The sequence below is a fragment of the Engystomops pustulosus genome, chromosome 1 (assembly GCF_040894005.1).
Source record: "Engystomops pustulosus chromosome 1, aEngPut4.maternal, whole genome shotgun sequence".
NCBI lineage: Eukaryota > Metazoa > Chordata > Amphibia > Anura > Leptodactylidae > Engystomops > Engystomops pustulosus.
This window is the reverse complement of record NC_092411.1, coordinates 160,634,225-160,656,136: the sequence shown is the minus strand read 5'-3', so window position 1 is coordinate 160,656,136 and position 21,912 is coordinate 160,634,225. Positions and strand designations below refer to the sequence as shown.

Here is a 21,912-nt window from a genome sequence, read left to right as displayed (position 1 = left end):
CAAAACAATAATTCTAGCTTCTCAATTTTTAATATTTTTTATTGAAATTAAGGAGATTTTCCTTACACAAACCTGCAATATGCTGCAGATTAGTTGACACCTAAATGGCTAAAAACACATTTTCTGTGATCACAGAACTAGAAAAGTACTGTGTTACGGACTGTCCACACTGCCAGGAATGGAATATTAATAAATGAAGAGAGTTTCTTCTGCACTGATATGCAGCACAGACAACACTGTAAAAATTAAAGCTCCTAAATTGATTTTGTGTATAAAATAATATTTTGCTATAAATGTGCCCTTTATTCATCCTAAACCATTTTTTTTCAAAGTATCAAACCAGGAGGGAAAACAATAACTTACTATATATACACTTGAGTATAAGCCGAGTTTCCCCTCACAAAAAAAAAAAAATCTGCTGAAAAACCTGAACTTGGCTTATACTCGAGTCCATGAATAAAAAAAGAAAATTCTCTACTCACCTTTCCGACACCCCCCACAGGTCCTCTTTTGCCTTCAGCTCGGCTCCATCTTCCGGTCCCCGCACGTTACGATCGCGCACACCATGAAATCAGCCGCATGCAGACATCATAGTGTGTGCAGCTCCATCGGCACACACTAGGATGTCAGCAAGCAGCTGAAATCGCGGTGTGTGCAACGGGATCAGGTGGGGAGCGGAAGACGGTGCTGAAGACAGAAGAGGACCTGCAGAGGGCGTCAGAAAAGTGAGTAAAGAGTTTATTTAGGCTGGGCAGGGGGCTACATATGCTAGGGGGCGGGAGGCTACTGGCTATATATGCTAGGGGGCGGGAGGCTACTGGCTATATATGCTAGGGGGCGGGAGGCTACTGGCTATATATGCTAGGGGGTGGGAGGGAGGCTTCTGGGTATATATGCTAGGGGGCGGGAGGCTTCTGGGTATATATGCTAGGGGGCGTGAGGCTACTGGGTATAAGCTAGGGTGCGGGAGGCTACTGGGTATAAGCTAGGGTGCGGGAGGCTACTGGGTATAAGCTAGGGGGCGGGAGGCTTCTGGGTATAAGCTAGGAGGCTTCTGGGTATAAGCTAGGAGGCTTCTGGGTATAAGCTAGGAGGCTTCTGGGTATAAGCTAGGAGGCTTCTGGGTATAAGCTAGGAGGCTTCTGGGTATAAGCTAGGAGGCTTCTGGGTATAAGCTAGGAGGCTTCTGGGTATAAGCTAGGAGGCTTCTGGGTATAAGCTAGGAGGCTTCTGGGTATAAGCTAGGAGGCGGGAGGCTTCTGGGTATAAGCTAGGGGGCGGGAGGCTACTGGGTATAAGCTAGGGGGCGGGAGGCTACTGGCTATATATGCTAGGGGGCGGGAGGCTACTGGCTATACGCTAGGGGGCGGGAGGCTACTGGCTATACGCTAGGGGGCGGGAGGCTACTGGCTATACGCTAGGGGGCGGGAGGCTACTGGCTATACGCTAGGGGGCGGGAGGCTACTGGCTATACGCTAGGGGGCGGGAGGCTACTGGCTATACGCTAGGGGGCGGGAGGCTACTGGCTATACGCTAGGGGGCGGGAGGCTACTGGCTATACGCTAGGGGGCGGGAGGCTACTGGCTATACGCTAGGGGGCGGGAGGCTACTGGCTATACGCTAGGGGGCGGGAGGCTACTGGCTATACGCTAGGGGGCGGGAGGCTACTGGCTATACGCTAGGGGGCGGGAGGCTACTGGCTATACGCTAGGGGGCGGGAGGCTACTAGATATATCCTGGGGGCATGTGATGGCTGGCTATATACTGGGAGGCTGTGACCAATGTTTTTTAAAAACGCATCCGTTTTTGACCAGTTTTAATTCAGATAATTGGTAAAACCTGTCAAAAATGCATGCTTTTTTAACAGACTGCTTAAAAACGGACCAAAAATGAGTTAAAAACGCCATGTGTGGCATCACCCTTAAGTCACATACTAAAAACAGGACCTACAAGTCCAAAATTCTGGCGTTCTGGCAGTTTCACAGATGCAGGAGAGATGCAGGTTGCAAGTTGCAGCTTTATTTCACACAAGGACAGGCATTACTGACAAGTTCATCATGCTTAGGTTAAACCATTTAGCATCTTTCAAGAATAAAACTACTATACTAGCCCTCCAATTTAGGATATGGTGTTTAATGGACAGCCTTGATCTCTGTGCATCTGCCCAGGTTTCCATAAGTTTGAGAGTAAAAGAACTGATCTCATTTACCTTTTGCCAACCTTTCTAACCTTTTTCCATGTTCAGGGGGGATTGCATACCTATAAAATAGGAAAAGAAAAAATTAAAATAGATACAGTTCATGTAATAGCATGAGAAATAGGATGACAAAGCTGTTTTCTTTAGATTAAAAAGTTAGGATGTTGTATACAATCTGTTTGCCTCCTCCAACTCTATAACGTGTCGCTTGCAGTTAGTACAATATGCAAAAACTGCCCAGCTACTACAGGTATATAGCATGTTGCTTGCAGATATGGCACCATGTAAAGTCAACTTATGCCTCGTGCTTTATAACATGCTACCAGTACAGTGGGAAGCATATACAATAAGACAGTTTCTCTTCAAGTCAAAAAGGTACATTGTCACCAATCTAAAGATTTGCCCTTTATGTGGCAAGAATTTAGTTTTTCCTATGAGGTATCAGAATACAAAATCAGAAAGGCACACACAATTCCCAAACAGATTCCTATCCTGTGAAATATCATCCTTTTACATTTAGTTTTCACAATTACATTTGCAACAAGCAAAAATGGTTCTGATGCAAGGTGCATTTTTCTTCCAGTAGAGCATCTTTCAATGTTATACAGATATGGGGTTAATCAGAAAACAGATACATATTATTTGTGCCATCATGTAGTGAATGTATTTTACCAAGACTTTGGCTCTCCAAAGTGCAGATAGTTAATGCTGTAGAGATCCATATCTTCCGTATGCCAAGCGAATGTTGTCTTCCACATGCCAAAGTAGAGATATGGTGTATTAACACCTTCTATGATAGTTCCACTCTCATGTTTCACAATGTCTAGAAGAGTTTTCAAACCTGCAATGTTCCACAGATTGATATCCTGCCAATATAGAAGGACAAATCTTAACACAAAGATGTGTTGCTACACATAGGAAGGTTAAAATGAAAAAAAAAGGGAAATGATGCAAAGCTATCATCGTATTCACTTGCGGTTATTGTCTGTAAAGGACCTTTAAAATCTGATATTTTTTTACCATTACCTTCCACATTCAGGGGTGTTCTGTGCTAGGACTTCATTTTTATACAATATCACATCAGTGAAACCCTATGCTAGCTACTTCTGGCACCAGTAGTAGCATAATAAGTGGCCACTACTGAGAGAAGGGCTGCTTTCCAGGCTCTGTTCTCTTTTGTCACTGGAGACAGCTATAAATCAGAAAATTGGTAGGTGGTGGTGCCCTTCACATATTTACTACTCTTGACCTATCTTAAGAATAGGTCAATAGTATAAAAGACAACCACAGATTTATCTCCTTAATTCTAGACCCCTAACTGTATCTTACCTGTTACATACACATAAAGAAAAGAAAATAATGTCTGGACCATTATACAAGCTCCTCTTGTATTCCTCTTGTGTCACGTCCTTAATCCTCATAAAATGTAAGCTCTTGTGAGCAGGGCCCTCACTCCTATTGTTCCATATTCCTGTACTAAAGGAATATAGCTTCATTGGTATTTTGGATCGATTTCTGGGTATTGGCACTGTAAGCGCTCCACGTGTACTCTGCTTTTTCTCGTGCTATTGTATACTTTGATACTACCGGCCCCTGGGAGTCCGGTCTTTGGAGTTGTGAGAGCTGCTCAGCACAGTTGCTTACTCTACCACTATACCTAACTCTAAAAGACACAATCAGTGTAGACCAGGGGTCTCAAACTCGCGGCCCGCGGGCCAACTGCGGCCCGCGGGACAATATTTTGCGGCCCCCACCTGGAAAAGCACCGCCCGCCGTGTATTCACGGCGGCGGTCGGGTCACGCTGCATGGAGAGGGCTCACGGGCTGAGCCCTCTCCATAGCCGCTAAGTCTTTGCTGCATATTGTAGCAAAGGCTTACCGGTAACACCCGCGATCGGTGCTAGCACCGATCGCGGGTGTTTGCACAGCGATAGCTGCCGGCAAAGCTGCCAGCAGCCTCAAAAAGATAGCGGCGCATGGGCGCCGCCATCTTACCTGGGATCGCCGCTCCCCGTGACGTCATCGGGGGGCGGCAATCCGTCTCCATAGCCTCGGGTCTTCGGAAGACCCGAGGCTATTTCGTTTTAACCCCTTCATTACAATGTGCTGATAGCACATTGTAATGAATGAGGAGGAAAATCCCCATATACTGCCATACTGCAGTATGGCAGTATATGATAGGATCGATCAGACAACCTAGGGTTAAAGTACCCTAGGGAGTCTGAAAAATAGTATAAATAAAAATACAAAAAAGTTTAAAAAAAAAAAATTATAATAAAAAAACCTAAAATTTCAAATCACCCCCCTTTCCCTAGAACTGACATAAATATAAATAAACAGTAAAAATCATAAACACATTAGGTATCGACGCGTCCGTAAATGCCCGATCAAAATATGATAACGGTTTTTCACTGCTTTTAACCCCGTAACGGAAAATAGCGCCATTTTGAAAAATATAAAAAATCTATAAAAAGTGATCAGTACAAAAGGTCGTACAGTCCTAAAAATGATATCATTGAAAATATTATCAAATTTCGCAAAAAAATACACCACCCACAGCTCCGTACACTAAAGTATGAAAAAATTATTAGCGCCAGAATTTGGCAAAATCAAAAAAATAAGTTTTGTACAGGAGGGTTTAATTTTTGTAAAAAACATTATAAAACCTATACAAATTTGGTATCCCCTTAATCGCACCGACCCAAAGAATAAAGTAGACATGTCATTTGGGGCGCTTGGTGAAAGACGTAATATCCAAGCCCACAAGAAAATGGCGCAAATGCGTTTTTTCACCATTTTCATTGCATTTGGAATTTTTTTCCCGCTTCCAAGTACATGGCATGGAATATTAAATACCATCACTGTGAAGTGCAATTTGTTACGCAGAAAACAAGCCGTCACACAGCTCTTTACGTGTAAAAATAAAAAAGTTATAGATTTTTGAAGGTGGGGAGTGAAAAATGGACATGAAAAAACAGGAAAGGGCCCGTAACCGGTTAATCCCCTTCCCTCCGGTACTTGAAGAAGATGAAGTCGCCGCTCTGAACGCACTTGGTGCAGGTCAGAGCGGCGACTTCATCTTCTTCGATGGGAGGCAAGTACCGGGGGGGAGTGAGGGGATGGAGTGTCCTGGGCTCAGTGCGGTAGGAGCTTGGGACCCCTCGGTGCACAGGACGCGTTCATAGAGAAAAAACATGTCTCCCAGCTCGGGGCTTTCCTTGCGCTGGGAGACGCCATGACATTTGAATCTGAATAATGCTATTTTGTAAGTGCATTTTGTGTGGAAAACTTGATGCGACCCAGCCTTACCCAGAATCTACCTCAAGCGGCCCCCAGGTAAATTGAGTTTGAGACCCCTGGTGTAGACTTTGGGACCATCACATTTTGGATGTGGACCTACCCTCTATCTATATGCTTTGATACCAAGAACAGCCAAGGTGAGCACCCCTGATCAATTCACTACGTCTGCCGGTTATCTGACGATATCACCTGAGGCGCCGTCCTCTGTTGTTTTCCTTTTTTTCTTCCTACCCCTTGCATGCTGTGTACTGGGAAGCAGGAAAAAAATTCCAAATGCAGTGAAAATGGTGAAAACCTCATTTGCAACATTTTCTTGTGGGCTTGGATTTTACGGCTTTCACTGTGCGCCTCAAATGACATGTCTACTTTATTCTTTGGGTCGGTGCAATCATAGGGATACCAAATTTGTATAGGTTTTATAATGTTTTCATACATTTACAAAAATTAAAACCTCCTGTACAAATTTTTATTTTTTATTTTGCCATCTTCTGGCGCCAATAACTTTTTCATACTACGGAGCTGTGGGTGGTGTCATTTTTTGCGACTTTTGATGCCATTGCCATTGCTATAATTTTTAGGACTGTGCAACCTTTTGATCACCTTTTATATTTTTCAAAATGGCAAGAAAGTGCCATTTTCAACTTTGGGGGCTATTTTCCATTACGTGAAAAAACATTATTATATTTTTATAGATCAGGCATTTACGGACGCGGCGATACCCAATGTGTTAATGAATTTTACTGTTTATTAATATTTATATCAGTTCTAGGGAAGGGGGGTTATGGCAGTGTATGGGGATTTTCCTCCTCATTCATCCTGTCAGCACATTGTAATGAATGGGTTAACACGAGAAAGCCTTGGGTAAACACATTGCCGGCGGCGATCCTCGGGTAAACGCTGGCAACATGCAGCAATGACTTACCGGCTATGGAGAGGGCTCGACCCGCAAGCACTCTCCATGCACCGGGACCTGCCTTGCGCCGTACTAGTACGGTGCAAGTCGGGAAGGGGTTAAGAAGACTGGAAGGAGACTATCACATTTATAAACACAGATATACAAAGAGTTTTAAGGAAGAAAAAGGTGTCTCACGCTGTCATAGAGGGAACCACTAATATCTGCTCCATATATTGGTGACATAAAGGTTAAATTCTTCCAGTATTTGCGCTCTAAATCATCAAAGTCTTGATGGCGCGGAGTACAGTACCTAGGGGAGAAGTAAAAAAAAGATTACAATTATTGAAAATCTGAAAATAAGATCCACCACAACTTAAGTTAAAGGGCATCTACCACCAGGATAAAGGACTGCATGCAAATGAGTCTGATGGGCTCCAGGCTCTATAAGTGGCATAAGCCCCTCAGGCTTATTTGCATACAGTACTTCATCCTGGTGGTAGATGTGCTTTAATGAAATCTTATGTAGCAGCAGACAATCCAACATTATTTGCAGGAAAAGCAGTATATGGTTATACAAGTCCATGCGCAGTGCTCCCCAGCAACAGAAGCGTTGCCGGCAGCAAGCGACTGCGCTTGCGCAATGCTCAAATGATGTCCGAGACAGGCCGGAGAGGACACAAGAGGGTCAGTAGTATATACTTGGGGCTTGGCCTCAGAAATTAATTTGCATACTCAAGCATTAAACTTTATTTTTGAAGGATGCAGCTTCTACCCGGACGGTGAATCTAGCATGGAGAATATCTCAGAAAGTAGATTCCCCATGGTAGGTTACTTTATATTCTTTCTATCATATTCTTTCACTTACATATAGGTCACTAATTATATATCACTTTTTTCAATGCTTGTCTTACTTGTCACTGTTCGCCAACTTGCGATATTCTCCAACCGTCATAGGCTTCTTTTGGATATTATACTGAGTGAAGAGTCCAGACTGACCAGTAACCACCTGCTGAATTGGAGCAGGAATCACCATTTCATCCAAGTCATCATAAGTTCGCCTTGGGCACCACTCTTTGGGCGGGATTATCTGTGGAGTTAATGTAAAAAATGATGACTATACCCGTAGTCGCTTTTCGGTTATACATGCATATGAGGTAATATTCACATCTTGTTCTCGTTTTTGAGATCAGCATTTGAGCCCTCTAAATGTTTGACATGCACTTGCACACATTTATCATTGACCGGCATATTGAAGGGATAATAAAGCCTATACACAGAGATTATACAGGATTGCTTCCACCAAAAAAAAAAATCTTACCTTAGCCAGACCAGCTCTATGTGCTCCCTGAGTTTCTATGTAAGCCATGTATTTTCCAAAATCCTGAAATTCTTCCCATGTGGGTCTAAATGTCATGATCTTACAGCCCGAATTCTGAGATGGTGAAGTTTCTGGTCCCATGATGAAATACGAAATGTCTGAATATAGAATAAATCTGAGAACAAATATATATCACATGAGCTACTTTAAGAGAAAACCAAACATTTGTTATGTGAGAGGTGAGGTTAAAATGGACAAAAAGCGCAGAAATTATTAATTTTACTTGTTAGAATTTCAGTAATGTTTTACCATACATAGCAACACATATAGCCATAATGTCATACCTTCTTCCGGGATATAGAATAAAATAAAGTAACAAGTGTAATGCAGATAAATGTAAGGTTATGCACTACGCTGCCCAGGTGCTATGGGAGTGTCCATGCTTCCACAAGACTTGCTCAAACTGTTTCCCTTTGGTCATAAAAAAAAAAAAAAAAGAGCATCACCAAGTTCCCCATATCCTGCTCATCGGTATATCTTGTACGCATTATAATAGGTCACCTGTGCAATACAATGGGTCGTTCACTTTTTCCAAACACACCTTTGTGCAGAGCTAACATTCATGTTCCAGTAGATGCACCAAATAACACATCATATTTTTACTTATTCCCAGAAAGGAGGGAAACTATGGGTAAATTGTGGATTCCTTCTCTTCATAAATCCTACACTTTAGTGTACCCCAAAGTACAATTTTAATTTATTTTTCATTTATCTTCATTAACCCCTTCAGGACTCCATTTAGGCCTCAAGGACACAGTCCCATTTTTCAAATCTGCACTGTGTCACTACAAGTGGCTATAGCTGTGGAACGCTTTAACATATCCAGGGTAATTCGAAATAGTTTTCTTGTGACATAATGAACTTCAAATTACAGGCAGTAATTCAGAAAGCTTCATCAGAGGTCAGAGGGGTCTGTCTGTAACTATGGGTTGTCTGTAAGTCGGGTGTCCTTAAGTAGGGGACCGCCTGTAGTTTAAACATTTGGATGATATCTTTTGTGTTAATTTATGAAAAAAACAGACATTAGGCAAAAATTTTAAAAAATTCTTGATTTTCAAAGTGCTAAATTCTCTGCATTTTAAGCAAATGGTCATAGCACCAAAATGAATTCATAACCTACATTTCCCAAATGTCTGCTTTATGTTGGCATGTTTTTTTTTTTTTTTAAGAATCCACATATTTTACTAGAACGAGGCTCAGAATTTGGGTGCCATTCTTCACATTTTTTTGAAAATCACCAAGACCTGTATTTAGAGCAGGGGTTAGCAACCTTTTTGGCTTAGAGAGCCAGTAGCGTCACACATATTTTAAAATAGAATTATGCGCGAACTATACAATATGTGTAAAGCTATTTAATTTATAGCAGTGACCCATCTTTTGGCGGAACTATTATAGACTTTTATTATTAATCCAGCAGATTCTATTAGCCACTGATTTAGCAGCAGATCAAATCTACGGTACAGGGTGAACGTAGCCTTACCACTTTTTTCCATAAATAAGACCCCTCCAACGGGCCTCACCCAGGGCTCCCCCGGAATAAAGGCCTTACTTACTGTTTCATGGGGCTTTATTTGTGTGTGTGTGGGGGGGGGGGGCACTGCCCCCAGTAGTATACAGCACTGCCCCCAGTAGTATACAGCACTGCCCAGAATAAAAAAAAATAAACTTATATACTCACCCTCCGGTGGCCCCGATGCGCAGCGCTGCTTTCCCGATGTCATCGCGGCTCCTCTTCTGGCTTCCTGGCTCCTCTTCTTGCTTCAGCGGGCGGCGCCTAGTATGATGCGCCGCGGCTGACGTCATATTAGGCGCCGCCCGCGAGAAGAACATGGTGGTGCCCAGCACGCTGAAGCAAGAATAGCAGCCTGGAAGCCAGAAGAGGAGCCGCGATGACATCGGGAGAGCAGCGCTGCGCATCGGGGCCACCGGAGGGTGAGTATATAAGTTTATTATTTTTTTAGTCCAGATTTAATAAATTTTTGGTAGTATTGACTCGTGTATAAGCCGAGGGGACGTTTTTCAGCACATTTTTGTGCTGAAAAACTCGGCTTATACACGAGTATATACGGTATAATCTGCTGCTGATATACAACTCTATAATAACACATCCCGAGGTGAACGGTGGGTCCAGGATTCATGCTTGCCATAATAATCACCTTTTTATCTGCATTTATATGCTACTGCAGAGCAGCAGCCAAGGGGGTTCTGGAGTGTCTTGAGATCATTTAAAGGGAAAAAGTGAGATGTCACAAAAGAGGGAATACTGCATAGGACATTTCATCTCCTACCTGATGGGACTAGTGGTTTAGTGGGGTAAAACATGGTGACAGGTTCCCTTAAATCTTTGAGTGTGAATTTTTTCTTTAGTAATAATGTTATATTTAGACGCCAATACATTTTTCATGCTTGGATGTAAAGAGTTGGTTCAGTCTTAACTTTTATGGAGACTGTACGACCTTTAGAGAATTTTTATAAACATTTTTAGGTGTGGCTGCACTTTAACGTTTTAACGCTGGCGAGCAGTTGTCAGCGGCGAGTGCTTGCTGCAAAAATGTAGTTGACATTAGATGTCCAAAGAGAGGGCTCTTGAGCTCTAACCGCTTCATTACATAGTTACATTGTGCTACAAGAAAAGGTTACCGTATTTTCCGGACTATAAGGCGCACTTAAAAGCCTTGGATTTCCGTGGAAATCCAAAGTGCGCCTTATAGTCCGGTGCGCCCTATGTATGGCGCTGGGCAGCGGACCATACTTACATAGGTCCCCGCTACCGGAGACAGCAGATCTCCAGCGGGAACTGCAGACCACGCGGCACGAACAACTTCTGCCGCGTGGTCTGCAGTTCCCGCTGGAGATCTGCCGTCTCCGGTAGCGGGGACCTATGTAAGTATGGTCCGCTGCCCTTCTCCACCTCCCCCGCGTCTCTTCTCCGCGTCCCGTCGGGTCTCCGCCACGCCCGCGGACCCCGCGCCTTATAGTCCGATGCGCCTTATATATGGAATTATTACATATATAAGGCGCATCGGACTAATGCGCCTTATAGTCCGGTGCGCCTTATAGGCCGAAAAATACGGTATACGTTTTTTTGTTATGGTAGAATATAACCTCTCAGCCTATTTTGGCCTTTAGGACGCGGCCCCATTTTTCAAATCTGCCCTCTGTCACTACAAGTGGTTATAGCTTTGGAACGCTATAAGATATCCAGGGGATTTTGAGATTTTGTAGAAATTTGGAAAAATTCTTTATTTTCAAAATTCTCTACTTTTGATGCAGATAGTCATAGCACCCAAATAAATTCATAACTTACATTTCCCAAATGTCTGCTTTATGTTGCCATGGTTTTTTAAGATTCCACATATTTTACTAGAATGTTATAAAGGTTCAGAATTTAGGTGCCATTTTTCAATTTATTTGGGAAAATCACCAAAACCCGTGTTCAACTTCTAATTAACTGTGAGAGGCCTAAATAACAGGTAGATCTGTAAATTTCCCCATTATGGAAACTACACCCCTCAACGTATGAAAAACCACTTTTAAGAAGTTTGTTAACCCTTTAGGTGTTATATAGGGGTTAAAACAAAATGGAGTCTACAAATTGTAATATTTTTGTGACAATACATTCATTTTGGGAGGAAAATAATACATTTGCAATGGATCAAATGAAAAAAAGGCTCCTCAAAGTTTGATACCCAATTTCTTCCGAGTACACCGATACCCTATATATGGTGATATACTGCTGTATGGGCGCATGGCCGGGCATAGAATGAAAGGAGGCGGCGTGTAAGGGGTCAACACTCGCAATCAGAGTCAGCTCCAATTGCGGGTGTTCGCGCGCGGTGTCAGCTGTAATAGGCAGCTGAAAGACGCTGCTTCTGGCGTCAGCTCCGTTTGTGAGCCGCTGCCAGAAGCAGGACGTTATAGCATTTCCCGGTGCGGGAAGTAACTACCCACAGGAACGTATGATAATGTCCTGGTGCGCCTAGGGGTTAAGTTAAAAATAATAAATATCCAAACTCCCACAGTATCACCACTCATGAGTCTAAGTTGCGATGCTAAGGAGTGACGCTAACAGCTGTAGCAAGAGAAGTTGGTCATTCCAAGTCTGTGATTTCTAGAATATTGCATCTTTGAAACATCACAACTCCCCAAGAAGGTTAGTCGCCCCCAAAAGACAAATGCAAGAGAGGACAGGATAATGAATCTCAATGATTAATTGACACTGCGGCTGGAATTGCTCACCAGTCCAACATTGAAGACAAAATTTGCAATTATATTGCCGTTAAAATGTGTTTACAAAATGCAATATAAACTAAATGTGTTAACATTGCATTAAGATTACCTTTTGCAAAGCAAATGTTAACAGCAATGTAATTAGGCAAATCTCCCCTCCTCAGCTGTTGTATTGTGTTGTAAAACACAATGTAAACACTATGTGTGAACACAGCCTTAGGGTGATGTCAGACGTGCCTTTGCAAAGGCAGCCAAAACGGCACCACCCTTAGGCTACATTCACACTGCCGTTGCCCACCTTACTGTTGCACGGCGGGCACACGGCAGTCCCGGGGTGAGGAGGAGGGGGAGAACGCCGCTCACCCCCGCCCTTATCCATAGTGTGCTGCATAGCACCGCTCCCGTTGGGCGCCCATTGCCGTCTATGGGGGACGTATATCGAACATATATACGTCGGCCGTATACATACGTCCCCCATACGGCAGTGTGAATGTAGCCTTGGTGTTCTATCAGGACATTGGCAGCCTGCACTGACAGCTGCTTCAGGGACACTTAGCTAAAGCACTGAGGGATCAGTTCAACTTGTTTATCCCCACTCCCAGACTTCACTGGCACTTGCAAGAAAGCAAAGTAAGCTATATAGTCCAGGACTTCATTTACAGTCACCTGAAGCACCACAGCACAGTCCCGCTTGTGTCTCCACTCCTTGCCCGAGAAGACAGCATGTACTGAATTGCCTTCTCTCCAACTGGTGGAGCGGTGATCACGTTCTCAGATTCAAACTACAAGAAATGCTGGTATTTCAAAGCCAAAAAGTTAGCAAAATCTTGATGCCTTATGCTACCCTAATCAGACACTTCAACACGTGGTTCCTTCCTTGCATTCTTCACTCAATTGGCCAGTAATTTTCATGCTGGACAATGCCCCTTGGCACACAACAAAATGGGTAAAGCAGTTCCTTGAAACAGAAAACAATTAAATGGCCAGTTCATAGTCCTGATCTATACTTAATAGAAAACCTCAGGAAAATCCTTGGTGACAATGATGATCACGTTTTTTGCAAAATAAAAATTTTATGTTGATTTACTTTGGTCATTTTGTAAAACACAGTTCTGGCAGCATGTAGTACCTCCCACCAAATATGTGATCAAATGAGGATCAATGGAGATAACATTATTTCTGATAAAATCAAGTGATCATACATTTCAGTGTATATTCTCTTAGTTTCCCCTCAAATATGTTTTCCTACTCCACAAAGCTAGCATTTGTGGAAGTATGGCACAAAGAAAGTCATTTTTCAAAGCAAGCCATAAGAAGTCCTGATTTGCGGTTTAAAAAATGCTATCTAAGAAACACAGCAAAAGTATATAAAAGGGTGAGATGAGACCAAAATGTAATGTTTTTCTTACAGTGGTGTGAAAAAGTATCCCCCACCCCTGATCCTTATTTCTTATTTTTTTGGATGTTTGTTACACTTAAAGAGAACCTGTCAGGCAAATGAACCCCCCAAACTAAATATATTATCATAAACTGCCATTAGAAAGCATTGCCTCTATCCCTTCATTGTCCCTCTATATGCCTGTAAACCTAAGGGGGAAGACACATGTGGCGTTTTTAGGCCGTTTTTAGTTCAGATCGTTAAAAACGCATGCGGTTTTTGAAAACGCATGCATTTTTGTCCATTTTTAATTGCGCAAATTCAGTAAACCGGACAAAAACGCATGCGTTTTCAAAAATGCATGTGTTTTTAAAAACCGCATGCATTTTTTAACAATGTGAAAACGCACTAACTAAAAACGGGCCAAAAACACAACATGGGTCTTCAAACTAAGCAATGAGGTCCTAAAGCTGTATGCAAATGACCTGTGAGAGGTCCAATGAATCATTATCATATTCAGCTGTCCAGCTTATTCATGAGTGGGAGGCACAGCCACACCCCCAGTGCTTGACTGACAGCCTGTATAATGGTTTAATGGCTCTTCCATGTGCTTCCTGGTGATGGCGGCCCCTGCAGCCTGTGTGTATATGAGATACTCCTATACACATGAGTGACAGCCTGTATAATGGTGTAATGGCTCCTCCATGTGCTTCCTGGTGCTGGCGGCCATGCCCCTTGCAGCCTGTGTGTGTATGAGATATTCCTATACACATGACTGACAGCCTGTATAATGATGTGAGGTATAATGGTGTAATGGCTCCTCCATGTGCTTCCTGGTGCTGGCGGCCACACCCCCTTCAACCTGTGGGTGTATGAGATACTCCTATACACATGACTGACAGCCTGTATAATGAAGTGAGGTATAATGGTGTAATGGTTCCTCCATGCGCCTCCTGCAGTTTCTGTGTGTGTATAGCAGAGATACAACAGCTCCAGGCAGCCATGTTATAGCAGAACATGTCAGGGACTTGTGTAGCGGATGTCTGCATCTCACACATGTGTATGGGAGGATAGAGCATGTCAGCAGGTAAAGCACAGACATTACATTAAACAGAGACATGAGCAAGGGGAGGAGGGGGGTAACATCACTTTCTCCCCTGCGGGGGCCGGCCGGCTGCACCCTGCGGGAAGAAGGGACTGACATGCTTTATACTAGGGGGCTGGCTAGCTATATACTAGGGCAGTGGTGGCGAACCTTTTAGTGCCCAAAAAGACACCCAAATCCCCCCCTTATTTATCGCGAGGTGCCAACCAAAAATTAACTTACTGCTCCATGTTCTTCAACAATCATATTGGCCTCCTGAGGACAGCAACAAAGTAGAAAGATGGAAAATTTGCATCATTTTAGCTCATTTCCAGTGTCCCTCTGTAGACCTGTAGGGGCCAGCAGGAGGTCCTCCAAAGATAATTTGGCCTTGTCTATTTATTCTCCCTCTTCCTAAAGTCAGCATCTTTTAAGTTGCTTGGAACTGCAGGAAGATTCTTCGAGTCCTGTCTGGTGTGCTGGGGCGATGGCCCGGGTGCCCACAGAAAGGGCTCAGAGTGCCACCTCTGGAACCCATGCCATAGGTTCGCCACCACTGTACTAGGGGATATGGGCTGGTCACCTTAATGCTGGCTGGAGGCTGCGACCAATGCATTTCCCACCCTAGGCTTATACTCAAGTCAATAGGTTTTCCCAGTTTTTAGGTACCTCTGCTTATACTCGGGTCGGCTTACACTCAAGTACAGTATATATGGTAATAAAAATATTAAAAACTGCATTTTGTGTTTACAAGGTCCAAGAACCTATGCTATGCAGATTTACAAAATGCCTTTGTCAGTTTCTGAATCATTTCAGTAGTTTATTTTTATTTTGCATTGACAAATGTAATGTTTGACTAATATTTCTATTTGGAGAGGATCTGAAATGTATGTGCAACATCCAAAAAATAAAGAAATCAGGAAGGAGGCAAATTCTTTTTCACACAAATACACCATCCCCACCCTGTAACATAGTGGTGGCTGGATTATGGAGTAGAGATGAGTTGTTACAGCAGGAACTGGGAAGTTGGGTGCAATAATGGAGGAAATTTCTTTTGGAGCTGCAAAGACTTGACACTGGGTCATAGATTCACTACCCACCAGGACAACCACCCTAAACATTTAGCCAATGCTAAAATGGAATGTTTTTGTTACAATGGTAAAGTCTCAAGAGATGCACCTGCAGCCACAAATATGGAAGCTGCAATGACGGAGGAGGAGTGGATAAGGTAATAAGTGAAAGGCCCCCTCTATCCATCAGAAGCCCAAAGGAAGTACCGAGTCCTGCTTTTGTAACCTTTTTAGGGTCTTATACTTCTCCTGGTAGTGTTTTGTAACTGCCGAACCCCTTTAAAATGGAATTTGTCACCATGATTTACCTGCCGAAAAGGAACTATGTTACACAGGGCTTTGTCCCTGATAAGGGATTTGACAATGTTCCAGAGGGATTCAACCACAGGGCAATGCCACCAGATATGGGCCATGTCGCCTAGGGCATTACAGCCCCGAAAGCAGGGACATAAGTCCCGTGCAGTAACCTAAGTGAGGCATCTGTCAACTATTGGCTTCATTTTGCTAGAGTGGTGCAATAGTGTCTCCACCTCTGTAAAGAAAATGCTATGCGTTTTTGATGTGTCTCCATAGACTTGGATGGGGTGTGAAAAAAAACAACAACATGTCCATGCGTGGGAAAAAAGGCAAATAAGAACAAGCCCATTGAAAACAGTGGGACAGAGTACAATGCAAGTTTGGAACTTCAGTTTTCCCCTGATATTCTATGTGTAGAATACATCAGAGCAGATAACCTTTGCAAACATGAACTCAGAGAAAAAGCAAAACATGAAGCAGTATACAGAGAGAACATACACTATGGAACCCTGCCTTAATCCAGTTTTCCTGATCACTCTAGCAGTTCTAAGATAAGTGCAAACATTCCTACCCCAATGATCGGTAGTGGAGAGTTTCAATACTGTGAAAAAAATATACAGCACATACTGCATTGAAGCAATTGTAACAATTTATTATATATTTTTGGAGTCAGTCAATTTTATTCCGACTCCACCAAAATGGTCTCAGACTACATAGCCCTGCTTGATTAGTTATATAAAACACTGCAGTACATCTGTGTTGCCATGTATTGTAACTACAATATATAAGACCAATGCAGCTAATTGGCAAGATCAAAATGTATTAAACAAGAAAAACTGAAATATCACATGGTCATATGTATTCAGACCCTTTGTTGTGATCCTCATATTTAACTGATATCCTGTTCATTTCCTCCTGATGCTTCTTGAAATGGTTGTACTCCTTCACTGAAGTACAGCTGTTTAATTAAACTAATTTCACTTTATTAGGAAAGGCACACACCTGTCTATATAAGACCTCACAACACACAGTGCATGTCAGAGTTCAAGAGGTCTAAGGTACTGCCCAAGGAGCTCAGAAACGGGATTGTGGCAAGGCCAAGGTTACAAAAGAATTTCTGCATCACTCAGGTTCCTAAGATCCAAGATCACTGTGGCTGAGCTCCAGAGATGCAGTAGGGAGATGGGAGAAAGTTCCACAAAGTCAACTTTCAAAGCAGCCCTTCACCAGTTAGTGTTTTATGGCAGAGTGTGCCAACAGAAGCCCCTCCTCAGTTTAAGATGTATGAAAGCCTGCATACAGTTTGAAAAAAAAAAAAAAAATCACATAAAGGACTCCTAGACAATAAGAAATAAGATTATCTGGTCTAATGAGACAAAAATGGAAATTTTTGGTGTTAATTGTAAGCGGTATGTGTGATGTGTGGAGAAAACCAGGCACTGCTCATCAAATACATTCCCAAAAGTGAAACATGGTTGTGGTAGCATAATGCTATGGGGGTGTTTGTCAGCTGCAGGTACAGGACGGCTGGTTGCAATTGAAGAAAAGATAAATGCACCCAAATAGAGAGATATCCTGGATAACTTTCTTCCAGAGTGCTCTGGACTTCAGGCTGAGCAGAAAGTTCACCAGGACAGTGACCCTAAGCACATAGCTAAAATAACAAAGCAGTGGCTCAGTGATGGCCAACCTATGACACACGTGTCAGCACTGACACACGTAGCCATTTTCAGTGACACACGGCTGCTGGAGAAAAATTGCTGTAGTGCAGTTTCCTGGGGCCGGTCAGGCCGTCGGTCGGTGATGTGGTCTGCACCGAGCGGCTGCATCTCAGTCAGAGATCGCAGCTGCTGCTCTCCTGCTCTGCGGAGGCCGCGCAATGACTCCAGAGTGGAGCAGTCCCAGCTTGCAAAGACGAAACCTATGCTGTGCCTCCACGGGAACATCTGCACAGGAGCTGAAGAGGAGTAACGGAGGTCCGTGGTGTCATTGGAGCCTGTGCCAGTTAGGTAAGTTAATTTATTGAGTTGAGCTCTGCTGGGCTGTGATGTACACTCTTTGATGGGAACTACTCAGGACACAAATGTCCTTAAAACTAGCTGTTGCTGGAGTGCCACAGGTTCGCCATCACTGGAATAATTCCCCCCCCCCCTCACTTATCTTAGTTCATGGCACCCCACACAAGTTAAATAACAGTAAGACCAACAAAAGAAACCAACTGACCAATTAACAAAGAAGTCACTAAGCAGGCAAGTTAAATAACTATACATATTTGTTATTTAAACTCTAAATATCACAAAATAAGGGTTTTTTTTTCTAAAGGCGACACACCACCCGAGTTATGGATGGTTTTTTGGCGAATTTTGACACACCAAGTTCAAAAGGTTGCCCATCACTGCAGTGGCTTCTGAACAAGTATGTGACCATGCTTGATTGGTCCAACCAGAGACCTGACCTAAACCCAATTGAGCATCTTTAGGCCCCTTCCACACTAGCGAGTGTGATGCGATGAACTCGCATCACACTCGCAACGCAAGCTGCCGGGAACGCACGGCCCGAACGCTGCACCGCGGGAGTGAACTGACATGCTGAGTTCACTCCCGCGGTGCAGCGTTCGGGCCGTGCGTTCCCGGCAGCTTGCGTTGCGAGTGTGATGCGAGTTCATCGCATCACACTCGCTAGTGTGGAAGGGGCCTTACAGAGACTTGACAATGGCTTTCCACCAACATTCACCATCCAACTGGATGGGTGAGGATATGCAAGGATGAATGACATGCAAACTTGTTCCATCATTCCCAAGACAACTCAAGGCTGTACTAGCGCAAAAGGTTCTTCTACTCAGTACTAAGCAGAGAACCTGAATACTTATGACCATATGATATTACCATTTTTGTTTAATAAATTTGAAAAAAATATCTACATTTCTGTCAAGATGGGGTGCATGGGGAGCGAAAAAAAAGAATTTTCATCTTATCAATTGGCTGCAATGAGACAGAGTGAAAAATGTAAAGGGGGTCTGAATACTTTACACTGTAAATACTGTACACAGTAACAAAGACCTTAAAGGGGTTTTCCCACTAACAAAAGTTTGGCACTATCCCATGCTGAGACCCCCAGAAATATCGAAAACGAGGGGACCACTCCTCTCCATAGAGATCCGACGGACCCCTGTTTTTTTTCAATCTGTGGGGGTCTCAGCACTGAGACCGCCACTGATCAGCAAGTTAGGCCCTGGATGGATAGGTCCGATGGATAGGGCCTAATATTTGGCAAATATAAATAGTTTTGGTAATGCTAATTTGTCTTAAACAGGAAAGGTTTATTCTGATCTCATGTCTGATAGGGAGAAAAACATGCATATATGTCCTTCTACATAATGTTAACTCTTGGTTTCAACTGCAAATGAATATCCCAACAAATACATAAAGCTGTACAAGGCTACAACCCCAGGCCCCTATCATATTACATAATATTTCTCTTCATTGTAGAAAATGGGCTTTGACTACAGTTATGTCGGGTGTGAAAACCATTGTGGCAAAGTCATGGTGCATCAATGAAATCACTTTACTATTATTTATTTATACAGCACCATTAATTCCATGGTGCTGTACAATCGGTAAGCGGATCACATACATTACATTAAGACAAAAACAGGTGCAAGTACAAAATACAAAAGTACAGTGATCAGGAGACAAGTAGGAAGAGGACCCTATTAAATAATGAACACTAAAATTACACATCTGCTACCTCCACCCTGTCCAATCAACATTGCCCAGAACTGCTGCCTAACAAAGAACAAGAAGAAAAAAAAAAAAAAAAAAAAAAAAAAAAAAAAAAGGGATGCCCTCAATAGTCCCTATAGCTACAGATGACCAAAGACACAATCACATGGTGCCATGGCTTTTTTTTTAGGGAGATTTAACCCCTCCATACCTATAGTGGTATGCAATCAATAACAGGAGGAAGCGTGGATCTTATACATGGAACATGCATGCTGCGCTACTACATGGAAAATCAGCTCTATTTGACCAAACCATGGTCATCAGAATCAGAGAAAGTAACAATTCAGCTACTAGTGCAATAACCCACATCTATGTGTGGATTACTAAACTAGAACCAGATCAATATGACAGCTGTCACAGAGGCCTTCTTTAAAGGGACAGTGCATCTGCAGAGAGGCCCCTCCCCCACCCATCGAATGCATAGCTCTACTGATTTAGGATTATTATGGATGATAATGTTCTGCTTCACTGCAAGGCCCTAAACATGGCAACTCATTATATTACAAGGATGGCTCCGATGCCCGTCATAAGCACAGCTTTCATAACCCACAGCTTTTCATAAGCCATACCTGACAACAGAGAACAATAGCCATCGCTCAATAACACAATAATGCAGCGGACAAAGTGATCCCAGCAAGATGTTATCGTGTTCTAGAACCACAATCACGATTCAGTTGGAAATAACTGCCTCTGCCATCACGGAAACTCTAAAGACACACAAGGACAGCAATTGGAGGCCTCTCGGCCCCCTACACGGGCGTACTAGGAGAGTCCTACCATAATGGAGGAGCCCGCAATCTACACATCAGGTCACTTCATTGTTTATCTACTGCTAAAAAAAAAACATACGCTATATACAGTTTTTTACCGAGCTTCCGCTTCATCCACAAAATCCGATTCCCTGATCTCCCGTTCCAAGTCTCTCACTTCCGCCGTCCACCATCTCTCAATGCCTAGACAGGCCGCATCTGGACAAGCCCCGCCCTGCTGCTATTCTGATTGGCTGCGCTGCGAGCAACGGCCGCCCAGCTGAGGACTTTGATTGGCTCTGCAGGTAGAAGGTTAACGCCCGCTCTTCCCGTAAACGACGGCTGGATGTTATTATCTCTTCACGTACAGAAGTTCATATGCGGATGTGCCTAGTGCTACAAATGGTGGCCGCCATGTCGCCTGTCGCTGCTGCTTCTCAAGGGAGGTTGAAACCTTCCAGGACTGGCAGGGTGGCTGAGTGATTTTACCACAGACTCTAGTTTTGCCTTGTATGGTAAAACTTATCCAAGAATTGAATGCTAGACTTCATTAGGCCTGGGGCCAGGGGCGTACCTAGCAATAACTGGGCCTTAGCAGACATTTAAGGGGGAGTCCCACAAATATGGCAATTCTTTAGTACTTCATTATTACATTTTGTAGTTGGTTAAAGACTGACAGAGAACTCTCTGCTTTACTTGCATGCCTAGTTTCCATAATCTCACGTGGAGGGGCTCAACAGAAACTCAAGTAAACGATGCAAAACACTGGGCACCTGTTACAGATTGCATGCATTTCTGTTGAAACACATGCGATTGGGCCGAGCCCCTCCCCATTCTGTTTGGATTGCGTTTTGAAGAAGCAGCCACTGAATTTTGTGCATTCCTTTTTTTCAAAGAACAAAGATACTTTTCTGCATGATCAATTGTACTTTATACAGGGCCAGATTTATGGTGCTGCTACATGGGGTGTTCGTGGACTGTTTTTAGACACGTGTTATTGTATGTTTACCATGCATTTGGCTGGTTTTAATCCGTTTCACAGCTGCCTTCACTTCTAGGAATGAAGATAAACAGGTTTTGAACCAGCCAAACGCATGGTAAATGTACAGAAACACGTCTTTAATGCATAAATGCTTACCAAATATACTGTTATCAAATAAATCTACCATAAGACCAATATTCCAAACAATTTTGCCAAAATATCCAAATGATCCCTCCAAACTGTAACCCACTGCATTACCACAACATAAGGAAAATAGAAACATACTGATAGTGAAAAGAAGACTCTATACACATAACAGTATTACCAATAAATATAAATTCCATTTGTTGATAATCTTTACCGCCATATTGTTATTATAAAAACACCACCATGATACCTCTGTACAAGGCCCAAGTAATACCACTTCTTTGTATGGGAGACAGCCACCCAGCCGTTTGAAAGCATGCATTTTCAGTCAGTTTAACCCCTTAGTGCTCCGCGCCGTACTAGTACGGCGCTGGCTCCCGCAATTAGCACTCAGCGCTTTACTAGTGTGGCGCAAGCACACCC

The 21,912-nt window shown here is 43.2% G+C and overlaps 1 protein-coding gene across 6 annotated transcripts in view; it reads right to left on the bottom strand.

Moving 5' to 3' along the window:
- The window catches only part of LOC140065799 (lysine-specific demethylase 4B-like), a 37,085-nt gene extending 16,471 nt beyond the window's left edge, over window positions 1-20,614 (bottom strand). For 2 of the 6 annotated variants that reach the window (XM_072113369.1, XM_072113375.1), the window contains exons 1-6: window positions 20,461-20,603; window positions 7,711-7,885; window positions 7,304-7,479; window positions 6,588-6,702; window positions 2,870-3,063; window positions 2,210-2,259 (exon numbers count right to left, since the gene is read on the bottom strand). In XM_072113369.1, the coding sequence (XP_071969470.1) occupies window positions 2,210-2,259; window positions 2,870-3,063; window positions 6,588-6,702; window positions 7,304-7,479; window positions 7,711-7,885; window positions 20,461-20,495 (745 nt within the window). In that variant the 5' untranslated portion in view covers window positions 20,496-20,603. Of the gene's footprint in view, window positions 1-2,209; window positions 2,260-2,869; window positions 3,064-6,587; window positions 6,703-7,303; window positions 7,480-7,710; window positions 7,886-20,180; window positions 20,275-20,388; window positions 20,408-20,460 lie in introns of those variants that run through there. The other 4 variants (XM_072113381.1, XM_072113371.1, XM_072113393.1 and 1 more) reach the window with 4 other exon arrangements.
- Window positions 20,615-21,912: the final 1,298 nt, after the last annotated feature.